The 22,500-nt window shown below is 50.7% G+C and overlaps 1 protein-coding gene across 1 annotated transcript in view; it reads left to right on the forward strand.

Moving 5' to 3' along the window:
- Positions 1-22,500, forward strand: part of LOC120043284 (adiponectin receptor protein 2-like) — a 69,243-nt gene that overhangs the window by 36,036 nt on the left and 10,707 nt on the right. Inside the window, exons 3-4 of the mRNA XM_038987907.1 lie at positions 12,224-12,406; positions 21,485-21,656. Of these exons, the coding sequence (XP_038843835.1) occupies positions 12,224-12,406; positions 21,485-21,656 (355 nt within the window). The remainder of the gene's footprint in view (positions 1-12,223; positions 12,407-21,484; positions 21,657-22,500) is intronic.

Genomic DNA, 22,500 nt, shown 5'->3' on the forward strand with positions numbered 1-22,500 from the left:
GGAGGGACGGTGTGTGTGTGTCTAACCTCAGGAGGGACGGTGTGTGTGTGTGTGTCTAACCTCAGGAGGGACGGTGTGTGTGTGTGTGTGTGTGTGTGTGTGTGTGTGTGTGTGTCTAACCTCGGGAGGGACTGTGTGTGTGTGTCTAACCTCGGGAGGGACGGTGTGTGTGTCTAACCTCAGGAGGGACGGTGTGTGTGTGTGTGTGTGTGTGTGTGTGTGTGTGTGTGTCTAACCTCAGGAGGGACGGTGTGTGTGTGTGTGTCTAACCTCGGGAGGAACGGTGTTTGTGTGTCTGACCTCGGGAGGGACGGTGTGTGTGTCTGACCTCGGGAGGGACTGTGTGTGTGTCTGACCTCGGGAGGGACGGTGTGTGTGTCTGACCTCGGGAGGGACGGTGTGTGTGTCTGACCTCGGGAGGGACTCTGTGTGTGTCTGACCTCGGGAGGGACGGTCGGTGTGTGTGTCTGACCTCGGGAGGGACGGTCGGTGTGTGTGTCTGACCTCGGGAGGGACGGTCGGTGTGTGTGTCTGACCTCGGGAGGGACGGTCGGTGTGTGTGTCTGACCTCGGGAGGGACGGTCGGTGTGTGTGTCTGACCTCGGGAGGGACGGTCGGTGTGTGTGTCTGACCTCATGCTGATGATATTACACCAGTCTACAGTATTACGGCTGCTATTACACCAGTCTACAGTATTACGGCTGCTATTACACCAGTCTACAGTGTTACGGCTGATATTACACCAGTCTACAGTGTCACGGCTGGTGATATTACACCAGTCTACAGTGTCACGGCTGGCGATATTACACCAGTCTACAGTGTCACGGCTGGCGATATTACACCAGTCTACAGTGTCACGGCTGGCGATATTACACCAGTCTACAGTATTACACCAGTCTACAGTGTTACGGCTGGCGATATTACACCAGTCTACAGTATTACACCAGTCTACAGTGTCACGGCTGGTGATAATACACCAGTCTACAGTATCACGGCTGGTGATATTACACCAGTCTACAGTATTACACCAGTCTACAGTGTCACGGCTGGCGATATTACACCAGTCTACAGTGTTACGGCTGGCGATATTACACCAGTCTACAGTGTTACGGCTGGCGATATTACACCAGTCTACAGTGTCACGGCTGGCGATATTACACCAGTCTACAGTATTACGGCTGGTGATATTACACCAGTCTACAGTATTACACCAGTCTACAGTGTTACGGCTGGTGATATTACACCAGTCTACAGTGTTACGGCTGGTGATAATACACCAGTCTACAGTATTATGGCTGATGATATTACACCAGTCTACAGTATTACACCAGTCTACAGTATCACGGCTGGTGATATTACACCAGTCTACAGTATTACACCAGTCTACAGTGTTACGGCTGGTGATATTACACCAGTCTACAGTGTTACGGCTGGTGATAATACACCAGTCTACAGTATTATGGCTGATGATATTACACCAGTCTACAGTATTACACCAGTCTACAGTATCACGGCTGGTGATAATACACCAGTCTACAGTATTATGGCTGATGATATTACACCAGTCTACAGTATTACACCAGTCTACAGTATTACGGCTGGCGATATTACACCAGTCTACAGTATTACGGCTGGTGATATTACACCAGTCTACAGTATTACGGCTGGCGATATTACACCAGTCTACAGTATCTGACATACAGCAATCTGCTTCACTGTATGATTTGATAACCCATAGAAAGAGAGCCTGCAGTCATTTAATGGATGATGTGACAAACAGCTTGTCCTTGTTCCCTTAATTTAGATTGACCGAGAGTAGCCCCTTGTCAACTTGACCTGAAGTGACTCTCTCTCGCTCTCTGTGTGTGTGTGCAGTGTTTCCCCTATATGCATTTAGCATCGCCACTGCAAAAACATAAATACATCATTAAAACATTTTCAGTGTGAACTTTAAACGACTGAAACCAGATATAAAGTATGTAGAAATGATAATGGAGCTTTATATTTTTTTAGTAATACATTTTTCAGAACTAACAATCACCAAACTAACAGTCAGGGAGAATGTCCAGAGATGTCGAGGCGCATGGGGCCACCATGGATTCAGTTCATGTTTGAGTCACTCCGATAGCATAAGAACAAGGTATAAGCCGTGGCAAAATGTGTAGAATTAGAGGACATTTGCTTTCAAACTTCACATTTTCTCTTTACCCCATGGCAAAATGTATAGAATTAGAGGACATTTGCTTTAAACTATGACCAACCGATGCATATCTGTATTCCCAGTCATGTGAAATCCATAGATTAGGGCCTAATGAATGTATTTCAATTGACTGATTTCCTTAAATGAAGTGCAACTCAGTAACATCTTGGAGATCGTTGCACGGTGTGTTTTGATATTTTTGTTCAGTTTACATGTCAGCTCGTCTAAGACCCGGGTTCTCAGTGGGATTCAACAGAACCGGGTTCTCAGTGGGACTCAACAGAACCGGGTTCTCAGTGGGATTCAACAGAACCGGGTTCTCAGTGGGACTCAACAGAACCGTGTTCCACTCCTCAGCCAAGAGAACGTGATGAACTGTAATGTACTCCACCCTGTCGTTAGCATTCCACACTGTACACACTGCCTCTCACATGACACCCTAATCCCTAGTGCACTATTTTGGACTCCAATGACCCAAATAATGCCCTATTCCCTACATACCTGTAGTGTACACTATTTATGACCCTGGTCCTATGTGGTCCTAATATGAGGCTAGGCAGAACTAGTTCCCTACTTTACGGGGGTACTAGTTTTGACTAAGGTCTCTTATGTGTGAGTGTCTGGGTGGGGGGGTGCTAGAGTGTCTGGGTGGAGGGATGCTAGAGTGTCTGGGTGGAGGGATGCTAGAGTGTCTGGGTGGAGGGATGCTAGAGTGTCTGGGTGGAGGGGTGCTAGAGTGTCTGGGTGGGGGGGGTGCTAGAGTGTCTGGGTGGGGGGGGTGCTAGAGTGTCTGGGTGGAGGGATGCTAGAGTGTCTGGGTGGGGGGGTGCTAGAGTGTCTGGGTGGAGGGGTGCTAGAGTGTCTGGGTGGAGGGGTGCTAGAGTGTCTGGGTGGGGGGTGCTAGAGTGTCTGGGTGGGGGGGTGCTAGAGTGTCTGGGTGGGGGGGTGCTAGAGTGTCTGGGTGGAGGGATGCTAGAGTGTCTGGGTGGAGGGATGCTAGAGTGTCTGGGTGGAGGGATGCTAGAGTGTCTGGGTGGAGGGATGCTAGAGTGTCTGGGTGGAGGGGTGCTAGAGTGTCTGGGTGGAGGGGTGCTAGAGTGTCTGGGTGGAGGGGTGCTAGAGTGTCTGGGTGGAGGGGTGCTAGAGTGTCTGGGTGGGGGGGTGCTAGAGTGTCTGGGTGGGGGGGTGCTAGAGTGTCTGGGTGGAGGGGTGCTAGAGTGTCTGGGTGGAGGGGTGCTAGAGTGTCTGGGTGGAGGGGTGCTAGAGTGTCTGGGTGGAGGGGTGCTAGAGTGTCTGGGTGGAGGGGTGCTAGAGTGTCTGGGTGGAGGGGTGCTAGAGTGTCTGGGTGGAGGGGTGCTAGAGTGTCTGGGTGGAGGGGTGCTAGAGTGTCTGGGTGGAGGGGTGCTAGAGTGTCTGGGTGGAGGGGTGCTAGAGTGTCTGGGTGGAGGGGTGCTAGAGTGTCTGGGTGGAGGGGTGCTAGAGTGTCTGGGTGGGGGGGTGCTAGAGTGTCTGGGTGGAGGGGTGCTAGAGTGTCTGGGTGGAGGGGTGCTAGAGTGTCTGGGTGGAGGGGTGCTAGAGTGTCTGGGTGGGGGGGTGCTAGAGTGTCTGGGTGGAGGGGTGCTAGAGTGTCTGGGTGGAGGGGTGCTAGAGTGTCTGGGTGGGGGGGTGCTAGAGTGTCTGGGTGGGGGGGTGCTAGAGTGTCTGGGTGGGGGGGGTGCTAGAGTGTCTGGGTGGAGGGGTGCTAGAGTGTCTGGGTGGAGGGGTGCTAGAGTGTCTGGGTGGGGGGGTGCTAGAGTGTCTGGGTGGGGGGGTGCTAGAGTGTCTGGGTGGAGGGGTGCTAGAGTGTCTGGGTGGAGGGGTGCTAGAGTGTCTGGGTGGAGGGGTGCTAGAGTGTCTGGGTGGGGGGGTGCTAGAGTGTCTGGGTGGGGGGGTGCTAGAGTGTCTGGGTGGGGGGGTGCTAGAGTGTCTGGGTGGGGGGGTGCTAGAGTGTCTGGGTGGAGGGGTGCTAGAGTGTCTGGGTGGAGGGGTGCTAGAGTGTCTGGGTGGGGGGGGCGGTACTATTGTCTGCCTTGTGTCATTTGACACAAGGCAGACACTTGAATGGGAGAGTTGAACCACCACCCACAGTCAGTTCAGGCCTGACCCCAAACCGCCCGTTGCTGGCACTGACCCCAAACCGCCCGTTGCTGGCACTGACCCCAAACCGCCCGTTGCTGGCACTGACCCCCAAACCGCCCGTTGCTGGCACTGACCCCCAAACCGCCCGTTGCTGGCACTGACCCCCAAACCGCCCGTTGCTGGCACTGACCCACAAACCTGCCCCCAAAATATCACCCAGTCAGCTGGGTGGACAACCACCTGCTGGTGTGTGTTGGCTCTGGGGTGAGGCAGAGGGATGCATGGGTGATCTCTTCTGTGGAGGTGTAGCCTATATGTGTGTTCACCCATGGTTACTTATGTGTGGGTGAGTGATTTTTACAGCAAAGGTGTGTGTGTGTGCTCGCATGCATGCATGAGGAATTTTTAGTGTGTGCGGCTGTGTGTATCGGTTTGAGGTATGTGATGAACCAGTCTTGAGGAAGGCTTGGTTCAGGTCCGGTTTGGTTTATGTATAGAGGCTTTCTGCTCCACTCCTTACCTGTATTTACACAGGAAGTGGACAAGCAAGTTTTCTGAGTAGATAACTGATTGCCCTCTCAGCCTTGTGCCCCCCCACCACCACCAACAGATCCTCCCTGTTCCCTGTCCAGCCCTCCGGCTGTATTACAAATGGTTATGTTCCTGGACTAGTAAAGGGAGCTATCACTCTGGTGTGTGTTGTGGACCAGGGATACATAGCAGAGCTATCACTCTGGTGTGTGTTGTGGACCAGGGATACATAGCGGAGCTATCACTCTGGTGTGTGTTGTGGACCAGGGATACATAGCAGAGCTATCACTCTGGTGTGTGTTGTGGACCAGGGATACACAACAGAGCTATCACTCTGGTGTGTGTTGTGGACCAGGGATACACAGCAGAGCTATCACTCTGGTGTGTGTTGTGGACCAGGGATACATAGCGGAGCTATCACTCTGGTGTGTGTTGTGGACCAGGGATACATAGCGGAGCTATCACTCTGGTGTGTGTTGTGGACCAGGGATACGTAGCAGAGCTACCACTCTGGTGTGTGTTGTGGACCAGGGATACATAGCAGAGCTATCACTCTGGTGTGTGTTGTGGACCAGGGATACATAGCGGAGCTATCACTCTGGTGTGTGTTGTGGACCAGGGATACATAGCGGAGCTATCACTCTGGTGTGTGTTGTGGACCAGGGATACATAGCGGAGCTATCACTCTGGTGTGTGTTGTGGACCAGGGATACATAGCGGAGCTATCACTCTGGTGTGTGTTGTGGACCAGGGATACATAGCGGAGCTATCACTCTGGTGTGTGTTGTGGACCAGTGATACATAGCGGAGCTATCACTCTGGTGTGTGTTGTGGACCAGGGATACATAGCGGAGCTATCACTCTGGTGTGTGTTGTGGACCAGTGATACATAGCGGAGCTATCACTCTGGTGTGTGTTGTGGACCAGTGATACATAGCACAGCTATCACTCTGGTGTGTGTTGTGGACCAGGGATACATAGCGGAGCTATCACTCTGGTGTGTGTTGTGGACCAGGGATACATAGCGGAGCTATCACTCTGGTGTGTGTTGTGGACCAGGGATACATAGCGGAGCTATCACTCTGGTGTGTGTTGTGGACCAGGGATACATAGCAGAGCTATCACTCTGGTGTGTGTTGTGGACCAGGGATACACAACAGAGCTATCACTCTGGTGTGTGTTGTGGACCAGGGATACACAGCAGAGCTATCACTCTGGTGTGTGTTGTGGACCAGGGATACATAGCGGAGCTATCACTCTGGTGTGTGTTGTGGACCAGGGATACATAGCAGAGCTATCACTCTGGTGTGTGTTGTGGACCAGGGATACGTAGCAGAGCTACCACTCTGGTGTGTGTTGTGGACCAGGGATACATAGCGGAGCTATCACTCTGGTGTGTGTTGTGGACCAGGGATACATAGCGGAGCTATCACTCTGGTGTGTGTTGTGGACCAGGGATACATAGCGGAGCTATCACTCTGGTGTGTGTTGTGGACCAGGGATACATAGCGGAGCTATCACTCTGGTGTGTGTTGTGGACCAGGGATACATAGCGGAGCTATCACTCTGGTGTGTGTTGTGGACCAGGGATACATAGCGGAGCTATCACTCTGGTGTGTGTTGTGGACCAGGGATACATAGCGGAGCTATCACTCTGGTGTGTGTTGTGGACCAGTGATACATAGCGGAGCTATCACTCTGGTGTGTGTTGTGGACCAGGGATACATAGCGGAGCTATCACTCTGGTGTGTGTTGTGGACCAGTGATACATAGCGGAGCTATCACTCTGGTGTGTGTTGTGGACCAGTGATACATAGCACAGCTATCACTCTGGTGTGTGTTGTGGACCAGGGATACATAGCGGAGCTATCACTCTGGTGTGTGTTGTGGACCAGGGATACATAGCGGAGCTATCACTCTGGTGTGTGTTGTGGACCAGGGATACATAGCGGAGCTATCACTCTGGTGTGTGTTGTGGACCAGGGATACATAGCGGAGCTATCACTCTGGTGTGTGTTGTGGACCAGGGATACATAGCGGAGCTATCACTCTGGTGTGTGTTGTGGACCAGGGATACATAGCGGAGCTATCACTCTGGTGTGTGTTGTGGACCAGGGATACATAGCGGAGCTATCACTCTGGTGTGTGTTGTGGACCAGTGATACATAGCACAGCTATCACTCTGGTGTGTGTTGTGGACCAGTGATACATAGCACAGCTATCACTCTGGTGTGTGTTGTGGACCAGGGATACATAGCACAGCTATCACTCTGGTGTGTGTTGTGGACCAGGGATACATAGCACAGCTATCACTCTGGTGTGTGTTGTGGACCAGGGATACATAGCACAGCTATCACTCTGGTGTGTGTTGTGGACCAGGGATACATAGCACAGCTATCACTCTGGTGTGTGTTGTGGACCAGGGATACGCAGCACAGCTATCACTCTGGTGTGTGTTGTGGACCAGTGATACGCAGCAGAACTATCACTCTGGTGTGTGTTGTGGACCAGTGATACGCAGCAGAGCTATCACTCTGGTGTGTGTTGTGGACCAGTGATACATAGCAGAGCTATCACTCTGGTGTGTGTTGTGGACCAGGGATACATAGCAGAGCTATCACTCTGGTGTGTGTTGTGGACCAGGGATACATAGCAGAGCTATCACTCTGGTGTGTGTTGTGGACCAGGGATACATAGCAGAGCTATCACTCTGGTGTGTGTTGTGGACCAGGGATACATAGCAGAGCTATCACTCTGGTGTGTGTTGTGGACCAGGGATACATAGCAGAGCTATCACTCTGGTGTGTGTTGTGGACCAGGGATACATAGCAGAGCTATCACTCTGGTGTGTGTTGTGGACCAGGGATACATAGCAGAGCTATCACTCTGGTGTGTGTTGTGGACCAGGGATACATAGCAGAGCTATCACTCTGGTGTGTGTTGTGGACCAGGGATACATAGCAGAGCTATCACTCTGGTGTGTGTTGTGGACCAGGGATACATAGCAGAGCTATCACTCTGGTGTGTGTTGTGGACCAGGGATACATAGCAGAGCTATCACTCTGGTGTGTGTTGTGGACCAGGGATACATAGCAGAGCTATCACTCTGGTGTGTGTTGTGGACCAGGGATACATAGCAGAGCTATCACTCTGGTGTGTGTTGTGGACCAGGGATACATAGCAGAGCTATCACTCTGGTGTGTGTTGTGGACCAGGGATACATAGCAGAGCTATCACTCTGGTGTGTGTTGTGGACCAGGGATACATAGCAGAGCTATCACTCTGGTGTGTGTTGTGACCAGGGATACCAGGGATACATAGCAGAGCTATCACTCTGGTGTGTGTTGTGGACCAGGGATACATAGCGGAGCTATCACTCTGGTGTGTGTTGTGGACCAGGGATACGTAGCAGAGCTGTTTTGTGTTTTTAAACAGTCCATCAGGGGTATTTTCTCCCACCCGGTCACTGGAGTTAATATGGAGGGTGGACTGTGGTTAGAGGGCACCCTGTCACATCCACACACACACACACACACACACACACACACACACACACACACACACACACACACACACACACACAGAGACACTGAGACACTGAGATGACGGTTATAAATAATTCATTGGTGGAGGTAACTCCCTATATTACTGACTCTCTATAATTCAGAGTTGTTCCTTTACTGTAATGTATCACTCTGGTGGCAGACATGACATGTATAATACAGCACACACACACACACACACACACACACACACACACACACACTCATTAACACGTGCGTTCAGACGGCCTTCTGCTATGCATATACACCATACTGCTCTAGTGTGTAATGAGGAGGCTCCAGTCTATGGGATAGCTGGAGACTTAACAGTGTGTGATATTGCACCGCCTGCAAAACACACACACACACACACTGGCCAGGCCATGTTGTTGGAATGCTCAGGAAGTCTGGCTGGGCTTGGTGGGCATGGGAAATGGGTTAGTCATGTATTATAGATACGGCTAGCGTCTCATCTGAACACTGCTAGCTAGCCTAGCACCCCTCTGTTGCGCCATGAATAAATGGTATATAAAGATCTGGTATGCATAATTTAGTAGCCTGGTGCTACTGTTCATATCTCTCTCTGTCTACATATAGTAGCCTGGTGCCACTGTTTATCTCTCTCTGTCTACATATAGTAGCCTGGTGCCACTGTTCATATCTCTCTCTGTCTACATATAGTAGCCTGGTGCTACTGTTCATCTCTCTCTGTCCACATATAGTAGCCTGGTGCCACTGTTCATCTCTCTCTCTCTGTCTACATATAGTAGCCTGGTGCTACTGTTCATCTCTCTCTCTGTCTACATATAGTAGCCTGGTGCTACTGTTCATCTCTCTCTCTCTCTCTCTCTCTACATATAGTAGCCTGGTGCTACTGTTCATCTCTCTCTGTCTACATATAGTAGCCTGGTGCCACTGTTCATCTCTCTCTGTCCACATATAGTAGCCTGGTGCTACTGTTCATCTCTCTCTGTCCACATATAGTAGCCTGGTGCCACTGTTCATCTCTCTCTGTCCACATATAGTAGCCTGGTGCTACTGTTCATATCTCTCTCTGTCTACATATAGTAGCCTGGTGCCACTGTTCATCTCTTTCTCTCTGTCTACATATAGTAGCCTGGTTCTACTGTTCATCTCTCTCTCTCTCTCTCTGTCCACATATAGTAGCCTGGTGCCACTGTTCATCTCTCTCTCTCTGTCTACATATAGTAGCCTGGTTCTACTGTTCATCTCTCTCTCTCTCTGTCCACATATAGTAGCCTGGTGCTACTGTTCATCTCTCTCTGTCCACATATAGTAGCCTGGTTCTACTGCTCTCTCTCTGTCTACATATAGTAGCCTGGTTCTACTGCTCTCTCTCTATCTATCTATCTATTTATTTTAGTAGCCTGGTGCCACTGTTCATCTCGCTCTCTCTGTCTACATAAAGCTAGTAAGTGTAGTTTGAGCGTCACTGTTCATCTCTATGCTCCTGTTTTCAGATGACTTGGCACCCTGCATCAACCCTCTGGAATCTTCAGTTGTGTGTGAAGAGTGTAGATGGTGAATGGCTACAACTTCTATTTTTAGTGACTATGAATGTTGTGATGTGAAAATAGAATGAACGTTGACAGAAAGCCGTGGGGAGGTTCAGCTGTAGTCTAACTAAATCTATACTGGAGTAGTGTGTGTGTGTGTGACTACATTTATAGTGGTGTATTCTAGTTCTGTATGTGTCCTGCTCTCCTCTCTCTCTCATCCTCCCTTACTTGCACCTTGGCTCAGTAACACTTTCCCATTGAATCTGTTCTCATTCTCGCTCTGAATATTTCTCACCTTCTTACCTCTCTCTTTCCCTCTCTCTGGTTTTATCACTTGGCCTAACCTTTTTTTTCTGTCACCTGAAATTGTCGTACACTCTCTCTGAGTCTACTAGTGAGTTTCCCTTGTTTCTTGCTTCATCTTTCCTTTTTATATATATATAGTTTTTTTATTTTTTTATTTTCAAATGATGTTGTCCGTGCTTTGAGTGTTGAGCAGTACCATGGGATAGACCCCTATTGAATATGAATATACAGTATGTATGTGTGGGGGACTCTTGTTCACCATCAGGACAGGGTTTTCATGTTGTCCCACTTCTGCTGCAACCTGCTTACTATTAATTCAGACCTTCCCCTACAGTCACTGTGTGTGTCAGAATGCCAGCTCCTGGTATTGTTATTGATTCAGACCTTCCCCTACAGTCACTGTGTGTGTCAGAATGCCAGCTCCTGGTATTGTTATTGATTCAGACCTTCCCCTACAGTCACTGTGTGTGTCAGAATGCCAGCTCCTGGTATTGTTATTGATTCAGACCTTCCCCTACAGTCACTGTGTGTGTCAGAATGCCAGCTCCTGGTATTGTTATTAATTCAAGCCTGATGGCTGCAGGGAAGAAGGCCTGGCTAGATAACAGGTCAAGCCTGATGGCTGCAGGGAAGAAGGCCTGGCTAGATAACAGGTCAAGCCTGATGGCTGCAGGGAAGAAGGCCTGGCTAGATAACAGGTCAAGCCTGATGGCTGCAGGGAAGAAGGCCTGGCTAGATAACAGGTCAAGCCTGATGGCGGCAGGGAAGAAGGCCTGGCTAGATAACAGGTCAAGCCTGATGGCTGCAGGGAAGAAGGCCTGGCTAGATAACAGGTCAAGCCTGATGGCGGCAGGGAAGAAGGCCTGGCTAGATAACAGGTCAAGCCTGATGGCTGCAGGGAAGAAGGCCTGGCTAGATAACAGGTCAAGCCTGATGGCTGCAGGGAAGAAGGCCTGGCTAGATAACAGGTCAAGCCTGATGGCTGCAGGGAAGAAGGCCTGGCTAGATAACAGGTCAAGCCTGATGGCGGCAGGGAAGAAGGCCTGGCTAGATAACAGGTCAAGCCTGATGGCGGCAGGGAAGAAGGCCTGGCTAGATAACAGGTCAAGCCTGATGGCTGCAGGGAAGAAGGCCTGGCTAGATAACAGGTCAAGCCTGATGGCTGCAGGGAAGAAGGCCTGGCTAGATAACAGGTCAAGCCTGATGGCGGCAGGGAAGAAGGCCTGGCTAGATAACAGGTCAAGCCTGAAGGCGGCAGGGAAGACTGTCATTGTACAGGCCACCTACGTGTGTGTGTGTGTGTGTGTGTGTGTGTGTGTGTGTGTGTGTGTGTGTGTGTGTCAAGCAGGCCTGCATGGTGTGTGAGTAAATTGAAGGGGCCGATGTGTGTGATGATGAATGACTGGTCCCCATTCTGTCTCTGGCAGATTAATCCCCCCCACCACCTCACTGATTATTGTAATGGCTTTCTGCCTGTGTAGTAGGGAGTACACACACACACACACATGGTTGTTGATTGGGGAGTGAACCACACTGGGCTCCTTCCAAATGGTACCCTATTCCACTGTTTTTGACCAGGGCCCATATGGTGCTATTGGGTCACTGTTGGGATGGGGAGAGGGGCTTAAAATCATACAAAGCAGGTCTGGGGTTGGAAAACTCAAAGCAGCTAGAAATTGCCATGAGCCAGGTCACACCAATCAATGGTTTATTAATTAGCCTTTTGTGGTGTGTGTGTGTGTGTCACACAATGGCCTGATATTCAGTTTGTGATGTAGGGCAATGGGCTCTAACCTGAGTCCTGTGTGTGTGTTCTGCGTAACCTCGTCTGTGGAACAACGATCTGAGGGGTCTATTGTTCTGACTGGGGGGCTCTGTTGTTCTGACTGGGGGGCTCTGTTGTTCTGACTGGGGGGTCTATTGTTCTGACTGGGGGGTCTATTGTTCTGACTGGGGGGTCTATTGTTCTATTGTTCTGACTGGGTGTTCTGTTCTTGTGTTCTCAGAGACCCAATGCGCTGGAGTTGCAGAAAGTGACTGATAGAGAGGAGGGGGAGAGAGATGGAGAGATGGACTCTACCTCTGCAGGGGAGGAGGACTTCAAGACTTCAGACGAGGGCTTCATGGGCATGACACCTCTACTACAGGCCCACCACGCCATGGAGAAGATGGAGGAGTTTGTTCACAAGGTCAGTCACACACACACACACACACACACACACACACACACACACACACACTGGTCCCCCGAAGTCTCACCTTGGACATACACTACATGACCAAAAGTATGTGGACTAACCGGTTCCCCTCACATTGACTCTGTACCGGTTCCCCTGCACATTGACTCTGTACCGGTACCCCCTGCACATTGACTCTGTACCGGTACCCCCTGCACATTGACTCTGTACCGGTACCCCCTGCACATTGACTCTGTACCGGTACCCCCTGCACATTGACTCTGTACCGGTACCCCCCGCACATTGACTCTGTGCCGGTACCCCCCGCACATTGACTCTGTGCCGGTTCCCCCCGCACATTGACTCTGTGCCGGTTCCCCCCGCACATTGACTCTGTGCCGGTTCCCCCCGCACATTGACTCTGTGCCGGTTCCCCCCGCACATTGACTCTGTGCCGGTTCCCCCCGCACATTGACTCTGTGCCGGTTCCCCCCGCACATTGACTCTGTGCCGGTTCCCCCCGCACATTGACTCTGTACCGGTGCCCCCCGCACATTGACTCTGTGCCGGTGCCCCCCGCACATTGACTCTGTGCCGGTGCCCCCCGCACATTGACTCTGTACCGGTACCCCCCGCACATTGACTCTGTGCCGGTACCCCCTGCACATTGACTCTGTACCGGTACCCCCCGCACATTGACTCTGTACCGGTACCCCCCGCACATTGACTCTGTACCGGTACCCCCCGCACATTGACTCTGTACCGGTACCCCCCGCACATTGACTCTGTACCGGTACCCCGGTAAAAGTACTTGTTACTTTTATTTCTTATTCTTTATTTTTGTTGTTATTTTTTAAACTGAATTGTTTAAGGGCTTGTTAGTAAGCATATCACTGTAAGGTCTACCTACACCTGTTGTATTCGGCGCATGTGATAAATAACATTAGATTTGATTTGAAATGGCAGCCTTTTCCCTGTAAAGTGCACCACTTTTGATGAGGGTGACATTTAGACCAGTTTATTCTGTCATTATCACACGGAGGTTTGTTCATCTCTCTCTGTCGGCCCAGTGGGTTATGTGGCATGATTGTCATGTTCAGTAGGGAGAAAAAAACGTTTTGAAACAGGGAGGTTCTATACATTAACTTATCCAATAGAACGAATGTATCTGTTGCTAAATGTTTTGCTGTGTGTGTGCCCTACTGAACACAGCCCTGCAATATGTACTCTGTGATGCCTAACCTCTGGAACGGGGGCCAACTAGAAATTAACCTACGCTGCTCAGAATTCTGCAGTTGATGGGAACAGACATCTAACTTGTGCTGAAATGTCAAACAGCAGGCTTTCAATTACAGAAATAAATCACTTGATGACTCAGAATTAGTCAACAACAACAACTGTTTCTCGCTCTCCTGTGCCCACCCCTATAGGCCCTGGTCTAAAGTAGTGCACTACATAGGCTCTGGTCTAAAGTAGTGCACTATATAGGCTCTGGTCTAAAGTAGTGCACTATATAGGCTCTGGTCTAAAGTAGTGCACTATATAGGGCTCTGGTCTAAAGTAGTGCACTATATAGGGCTCTGGTCTAAAGTAGTGCACTATATAGGGCTCTGGTCTAAAGTAGTGCACTATATAGGGCTTCTAGTGCCTATAGGGCTCTGGTCTAAAGTAGTGCACTATATAGGGCTCTGGTCTAAAGTAGTGCACTATATAGGGCTCTGGTCTAAAGTAGTGCACTATATAGGGCTCTGGTCTAAAGTAGTGCACTATATAGGGCTCTGGTCTAAAGTAGTGCACTATATAGGGCTCTGGTCTAAAGTAGTGCACTATATAGGGCTCTGGTCTAAAGTAGTGCACTATATAGGGCTCTGGTCTAAAGTAGTGCACTATATAGGGCTCTGGTCTAAAGTAGTGCACTATATAGGGCTCTGGTCTAAAGTAGTGCACTATATAGGGCTCTGGTCTAAAGTAGTGCACTATATAGGGCTCTGGTCTAAAGTAGTGCACTATATAGGGCTCTGGTCTAAAGTAGTGCACTATATAGGGCTCTGGTCTAAAGTAGTGCACTATATAGGGCTCTGGTCTAAAGTAGTGCACTATATAGGGCTCTGGTCTAAAGTAGTGCACTATATAGGGCTCTGGTCTAAAGTAGTGCACTATATAGGGCTCTGGTCTAAAGTAGTGCACTATATAGGGCTCTGGTCTAAAGTAGGCTCTGGTCTAAAGTAGTGCACTATATAGGGCTCTGGTCTAAAGTAGTGCACTATATAGGGCTCTGGTCTAAAGTAGTGCACTATATAGGGCTCTGGTCTAAAGTAGTGCACTATATAGGGCTCTGGTCTAAAGTAGTGCACTATATAGGGCTCTGGTCTAAAGTAGTGCACTATATAGGGCTCTGGTCTAAAGTAGTGCACTATATAGGGCTCTGGTCTAAAGTAGTGCACTATATAGGGCTCTGGTCTAAAGTAGTGCACTATATAGGGCTCTGGTCTAAAGTAGTGCACTATATAGGGCTCTGGTCTAAAGTAGTGCACTATATAGGGCTCTGGTCTAAAGTAGTGCACTATATAGGGCTCTGGTCTAAAGTAGTGCACTATATTAGGGCTCTGGTCTAAAGTAGTGCACTATATTAGGGCTCTGGTCTAAAGTAGTGCACTATATTAGGGCTCTGGTCTAAAGTAGTGCACTATATTAGGGCTCTGGTCTAAAGTAGTGCACTATATTAGGGCTCTGGTCTAAAGTAGTGCACTATATTAGGGCTCTGGTCTAAAGTAGTGCACTATATAGGGCTCTGGTCTAAAGTAGTGCCCACCCCTATAGGCTCTGGTCTAAAGTAGTGCCCACCCCTATAGGCTCTGGTCTAAAGTAGTGCACTATATAGGGCTCTGTCTAAAGTAGTGCCCACCCCTATAGGCTCTGGTCTAAAGTAGTGCACTATATAGGGCTCTGGTCTAAAGTAGTGCACTATATAGGGCTCTGGTCTAAAGTAGTGCCCACCCCTATAGGCTCTGGTCTAAAGTAGTGCACTATATAGGGCTCTGGTCTAAAGTAGTGCACTATATAGGGCTCTGGTCTAAAGTAGTGCACTATATAGGGCTCTGGTCTAAAGTAGTGCACTATATAGGGCTCTGGTCTAAAGTAGTGCACTATATAGGGCTCTGGTCTAAAGTAGTGCACTATATAGGGCTCTGGTCTAAAGTAGTGCACTATATAGGGCTCTGGTCTAAAGTAGTGCACTATATAGGGCTCTGGTCTAAAGTAGTGCACTATATTAGGGCTCTGGTCTAAAGTAGTGCACTATATAGGGCTCTGGTCTAAAGTAGTGCACTATATAGGGCTCTGGTCTTAAAGTAGTGCACTATATAGGGCTCTGGTCTAAAGTAGTGCCCACCCCTATAGGCTCTGGTCTAAAGTAGTGCACTATATAGGGCTCTGGCCTAAAGTAGTGCACTATATAGGGCTCTGGTCTAAAGTAGTGCCCACCCCTATAGGCTCTGGTCTAAAGTAGTGCACTATATAGGGCTCTGGTCTAAAGTAGTGCACTATATAGGGCTCTGGTCTAAAGTAGTGCACTATATAGGGCTCTGGTCTAAAGTAGTGACTACATAGGGAATAGGGTGCCATTAGGGACCTGTGTGTTCCTGACCAGGTTAGCTAGCCTGGAGAGACGTTGGTATCACATGAGTGGTCACCAGACCTTTAGGTCTAACACTGTACACACACCTCACATTTCCCTCCTCCTTCCCTCCTCCCTCCTCTATCATTGCCAAATAGGCAGACCTCCCTCTCTCCTTCCCTCTAGCTCTAGCGTTGACAAATGGAGAATGCCACGTGCATGGAACTAGCTTCACATTTCTGCATGTGTCTGTATTAGCAGTAACGGCCTATATCAGAGGTACTAGCAACCCAAACTGTTCACATCCCTCTTGATGGGGGTGTGTGGGGGGGGGGGGGGGGGGGCATTTAGCCGTTTTAAAGCACATTTCCTGCGGTTCTACAGATTCTGCCATGTAATCTGTGTTCATGTAATACCTGAGTGATTCAGCAAAATCAATGTGAGCCCCCTGGGGGTCGGGGCCTCTGGGCACGTCGTCTGACCATAATAACTACAAGGTGTACATAGCTGGTGAGCCTAACTAACTAACAAGGTTGCCAAGTAGGCAGACTCACATTAAGCATCTCCAATCCTAAATTAAATCTACAATCGGCTTCCTATTTCGCAACAAAGCCTCCTTCACTCATGCTGCCAAACATACCCTTGTAAAACTGACTATCCTACCGATCCTTGACTTCGGCGATGTCATTTACAAAATAGTGGTCATTATGGCCAAACAGTTCTATTTTTGTTTCATCAGACCAGAGGACATTTTTCCAAGAAGTACAATCTTTGTCCCCATGTCCAGTTCCAAACCGAAGCCACGGCTTTGGCACAGTGGCTTCTTCCTTGCTGAGCGGCCTTTCAGGTTATGTCGATATAGGACTCGTTTTACTGTGGATATAGATACTTTTGTACCTGTTTCCTCCAGCATCTTCACAAGGTCCTTTGCTGTTGTTCGTTACGTTCATCTCTAGGAGACAGAACGTGACCCCTTCCTGAGCGGTATGATGGCTGCGTGGTCCCATGGTGTTTATACTCGCGTACTATTGTTTGTACAGATGAACGTGGTACCTTCAGGCATTTGGAAATTGCTCCCAAGGATGAACCAGACTTGTGGAGGTCTACAATTTTTTTTCTGAGGTCTTGGCTGATTTCTTCTGATTTTCCCATGATGTCAAGCAAAGAGGCAATGAGTTTGAAGGTAGGCCTTGAAATACATCCACAGGTACACCTCCAATTAGCCTATCAGAAGCTTCTAAAGCCATGACATCATTTTCTGGAATTTTCCAAGCTGTTTAAAGGCACAGTCAACTTAGTGTATGTAAACTTCTGACCCACTGGAATTGTGATACAGTGAATTATAAGTGAAATAATCTGTCTGTAAACAATTGTTGAAAAAATGACTTGTGTCATGCAAAGTAGATGTCCTAACCGACTTGCCAAAACTATAGTTTGTTAACAAGAAATTTGTGGAGTGGTTGAGAAATGAGTTAATGACTCCAACCTAAGTGTATGTAAATATCTGTGTTAGGGAGGCCTGTGGAACAGTAGTCTAACACAGATATTACATAGGGAGGTCTATGGAACAGTAGTCTAATACAGGAGGAGGCCTGGGTAGATGGGTAGAATGAGATGTTATGTTTATTTTGAACCATGGTCCAACCCTGGTGTAACCCACCACTGCCCTGACAGCGGCTACTCTGTTCCTAGTGCCTGCCCTGACAGCGGCTACTCTGTTCCCAGTGCCTGCCCTGACAGCGGCTACTCTGTTCCCAGTGCCTGCCCTGACAGCGGCTACTCTGTTCCCAGTGCCTGCCCTGACAGCGGCTACTCTGTTCCCAGTGCCTGCCCTGACAGCGGCTACTCTGTTCCCAGTTTCCTGCCCTGACAGCGGCTACTCTGTTCCTAGTGCCTGTCCTGACAGCGACTACTCTGTTCCTAGTGCCTGCCCTGACAGCGGCTACTCTGTTCCTAGTGCCTGTCCTGACAGCGGCTACTCTGTTCCCAGTGCCTGTCCTGACAGCGGCTACTCTGTTCCTAGTTTCCTGCCCTGACAGCGGCTACTCTGTTCCTAGTGCCTGCCCTGACAGCGGCTACTCTGTTCCCAGTGTCTGTCCTGACAGCGGCTACTCTGTTCCTAGTTTCCAGCCCTGACAGCGGCTACTCTGTTCCTAGTGTCTGTCCTGACAGCGGCTACTCTGTTCCTAGTGCCTGCCCTGACAGCGGCTACTCTGTTCCTAGTGCCTGCCCTGACAGCGGCTACTCTGTTCCTAGTGCCTGCCCTGACAGCGGCTACTCTGTTCCTAGTGCCTGCCCTGACAGCGGCTACTCTGTTCCTAGTGCCTGCCCTGACAGCGGCTACTCTGTTCCTAGTGTCTGTCCTGACAGCGGCTACTCTGTTCCTAGTGCCTGCCCTGACAGCGGCTACTCTGTTCCTAGTGCCTGCCCTGACAGCGGCTACTCTGTTCCTAGTGCCTGCCCTGACAGCGGCTACTCTGTTCCTAGTGCCTGCCCTGACAGCGGCTACTCTGTTCCTAGTGCCTGCCCTGACAGCGGCTACTCTGTTCCTAGTGCCTGCCCTGACAGCGGCTACTCTGTTCCTAGTGCCTGCCCTGACAGCGGCTACTCTGTTCCTAGTGCCTGCCCTGACAGCGGCTACTCTGTTCCTAGTGCCTGTCCTGACAGCGGCTACTCTGTTCCTAGTGTCTGTCCTGACAGCGGCTACTCTGTTCCTAGTGCCTGCCCTGACAGCGGCTACTCTGTTCCTAGTGCCTGCCCTGACAGCGGCTACTCTGTTCCTAGTGCCTGCCCTGACAGCGGCTACTCTGTTCCTAGTGCCTGCCCTGACAGCGGCTACTCTGTTCCTAGTGCCTGCCCTGACAGCGGCTACTCTGTTCCTAGTGCCTTCCCTGACAGCGGCTACTCTGTTCCTAGGACAATGTATCTAATCCCAGTAGCCGACCCAAAACAACAGCGCCGCTGAAGGGGCAGACGGAGCGGTCTTCTGGTCCCGCTCGGTAGACGGGCACATCGCTCAACGCTCCCAGGTATACTACTCGCCAATGTCCAGTCTCTTGACAACAAGGTAGACGAAATTTGAGCAAGGGTTGCCTTCCAGAGAGACATCAGAGATTGTAAGATTCTCTGTTTCACGGAAACATGGCTCTCTCAGGATATGATGTTGGAGTCGGTTCAACCACTGGGCTTCATGCATCGCGCCGACAGAGATAAACACCTCTGGGTAGAGGAAGGGCGGGGGTGTATGACTCATGGTCTAATCATAACAACATACAGGAACTCAAGTTCTTCTGCTCACCCAATCTAGAATTCCTTACAATCAAATGCCGGCCATTTTACCTACCAAGAGAATTCTCGTCAGTTATAGTCACAGCTGTGTACATTCCCCATCAAGCAGACACCAAGATGGCCCTAAAGGAACTTCACTGGACTCTATGTAAACTGGAAACCACATAACCTGAGGCTGCATTCATTGTAGCTGGGGGTTTTAACAAAGCACATTTGAGAACATGGCTACCTAAAGTCTATCAGCATATTGATTGCACTATGCGCATGGGAAATGCATTTGATCACTGCTACTCTAACTTCCGCGATGCATACAAAGCCCTCTACCGCCCTCCCTTCGGCAAATCCGGCCACGACGCCATCTTGCTCCTACCATCTTATAGCCAGAAACTCAAATAGGATGTACCAGTGATGAGAACCATTCAACGCTGGTCTGACCAATCGGAAGCCACGCTTGAGTTTATAAAGAAGTGCATTGGAGATGTTGTGCCCACTGTGACTATTAAAACATACCCTAACCAGAAACCGTGGATGGATGGCAGCATTCGCGCAACACTGAAAGCACGAATCACCACATTTAACCTTGGATAAAGGTCTGGGAATATGGCTGAATATAAACAGTGTAGCTATTCCCTCCGCAAGGCAATCAAACAAGCGAAATTCCGCGTCACGGACACCGTCACGCTTCCAAACTAAACACCTTCTTTGCCTGCTTTGAGGATAATACAGTGCCACTGTCACGGCCCCCTAACAAGGACTGAGCCCTCTCCTTCTCCGTAGCCGCCGTAAGCAAAACATTTAGACGTGGCTGCTCTGTTCCTAGTGCCTGTCCTGACAGCGGCCGCTCTGCTCCTAGTGCCTGTCCTGACAGCGGCTCCTCTGTTCCTAGTGCCTGTCCTGACAGCGGCTCCTCTGTTCCTAGTGCCTGTCCTGACAGCGGCCGCTCTGCTCCTAGTGCCTGTCCTGACAGCGGCTCCTCTGTTCCTAGTGCCTGTCCTGACAGCGGCTCCTCTGCTCCTAGTGCCTGTCCTGACAGCGGCCCCTCTGCTCCTAGTGCCTGTCCTGACAGCGGCTCCTCTGTTCCTAGTGCCTGTCCTGACAGCGGCCCCTCTGCTCCTAGTGCCTGTCCTGACAGCGGCCCCTCTGCTCCTAGTGCCTGTCCTGACAGCGGCCCCTCTGCTCCTAGTGCCTGTCCTGACAGCGGCCCCTCTGCTCCTAGTGCCTGTCCTGACAGCGGCCCCTCTGCTCCTAGTGCCTGTCCTGACAGCGGCCCCTCTGTTCCTAGTGCCTCCTAGCTGCAAGCTTGCGTTTTTTCCATAGTATTTATTGATGCTTGTATTGAGACGGCATAGAAACGGATGGGGATACAGAGAGGAGGCGACGGGGGGAGACGGGGAGTGAACCCTGGTCTCCGGTGGGGAGGCCTACATGTTCTTATTGCCTGGAGTGTTACCTGACCACGGCTCTGCACACGCTTACATTTTGTGTGTGCGTACACTTACATTTCACCTGCTCGTGTGTCTGTCCGTTGTGTGTCCATCCATGTGTGTCTGTCTGGTGTGTGTCTGTGTGTGTGTGTGCGTCCATCAATGTTTGTGTCTTTCTGTCTGTGTGTGCGTGCCCCTGTGTGGTGTGTGTGTGTGTGTGTGTTGTTGAACTGCCTCAGTGATCCTACTCCCTGTTGTAATGACTGTAGTCAGTTAAAGCCAAGGACCCAGAGAGTTTGGGTCTCTGAGTGAAACTGATAGAGGCTCCAGAGAACCAGCCCATCTGTAATGACACTGGAGAACCACACCGCAGGTTAAATATCTCCACTGTACGCAGCGTGTCTGCATCTGTTGGATGCTCTGTCCCAGCCTGCTCTGTCCCAGCCTGCTCTGTCCCAGCCTGCTCTGTCCCAGCCTGCTCTGTCCCAGCCTGCTCTGTCCCAGCCTGCTCTGTCCCAGCCTGCTCTGTCCCAGCCTGCTCTGTCCCAGCCTGCTCTGTCCCAGCCTGCTCTGTCCCAGCCTGCGTCTCCACTGGACATGTCAATTCACCCTGAACATCAAATGGAAATATGAGAGATACACGAAAGAGAACACTCCTTTTCCCCCTCACTTGTTTAATTATATTCGTAACTCAAGTTCAATCCCGTTTCGGAGGAAAACCTAATGAAGTGCTTTTCCGCGTCTCTCCCTGTGTCTTCCAAGGTGTGGGAAGGCCGGTGGCGGGTCATCCCTCATGACGTGCTGCCTGAGTGGCTGAAGGATAACGAGTATCTCCGCCACGGGCACCGGCCGCCCATGCCCTCCTTCAGGGCCTGCTTCAAGAGCATCTTCAGGATCCACACTGAGACGGGCAACATCTGGACTCACCTGCTGGGTAAGAGAGTGGTCAGGGCGGGGGGGGGGACACAATCACTGATACACACCAAGCTAGTCACCTGCTGGGTAAGAGAGTGGTCGGGGGGGGGACACAATCACTAACACACACCAAGCTAGCATTTAAATTGAAATATATTTTTCAAACAAAGCTAGCAAATTAATGTCTTTTGATGGTGACATTTACTTTGGTTTGAGTGACTTAACAGCTAATTAGATCACACTACACCCTTAAAAACCCACAGCTAATTAGATCACAGAACAGTCGTTCCCAACCTTTTCTGTTCTGGGGACCACAAACTGTAGAGGAGCAGAGGGGGTGGTAGAGGAGCGGGAGAGGGGGTGGGGTGGTAGAGGAGCGGAGAGGGGGTGGGGTGGTAGAGGAGCGGAGAGGGGGTGGGTTGGTAGAGGAGCGGAGAGGGGGTGGGGTGGTAGAGGAGCGGAAAGGGGGTGGGTTGGTAGAGGAGCGGAGAGGGGGTGGGGTGGTAGAGGAGCGGAGAGGGGGTGGGGTGGTAGAGGAGCGGAGAGGGGGTGGGGGTGGTAGAGGAGCGGAGAGGGGGTGGGGTGGTAGAGGAGCGGAGAGGGGGTGGGGTGGTAGAGGAGCGGAGAGGGGGTGGGTGGTAGAGGAGCGGAGAGGGGGTGGGGTGGTAGAGGAGCGGAGAGGGGGTGGGGTGGTAGAGGAGCGGAGAGGGGGTGGGTGGTAGAGGAGCGGAGAGGGGGTGGTAGAGGAGCGGAGAGGGGGTGGTAGAGGAGCGGAGAGGGGGTGGTAGAGGAGCGGAGAGGGGGTGGTAGAGGAGCGGAGAGGGGGTGGTAGAGGAGCGGAGAGGGGGTGGTAGAGGAGCAGA

Source organism: Salvelinus namaycush, unplaced genomic scaffold (genome assembly GCF_016432855.1).
Source record: "Salvelinus namaycush isolate Seneca unplaced genomic scaffold, SaNama_1.0 Scaffold887, whole genome shotgun sequence".
In the NCBI taxonomy this organism is placed as follows: Eukaryota; Metazoa; Chordata; class Actinopteri; order Salmoniformes; family Salmonidae; genus Salvelinus; species Salvelinus namaycush.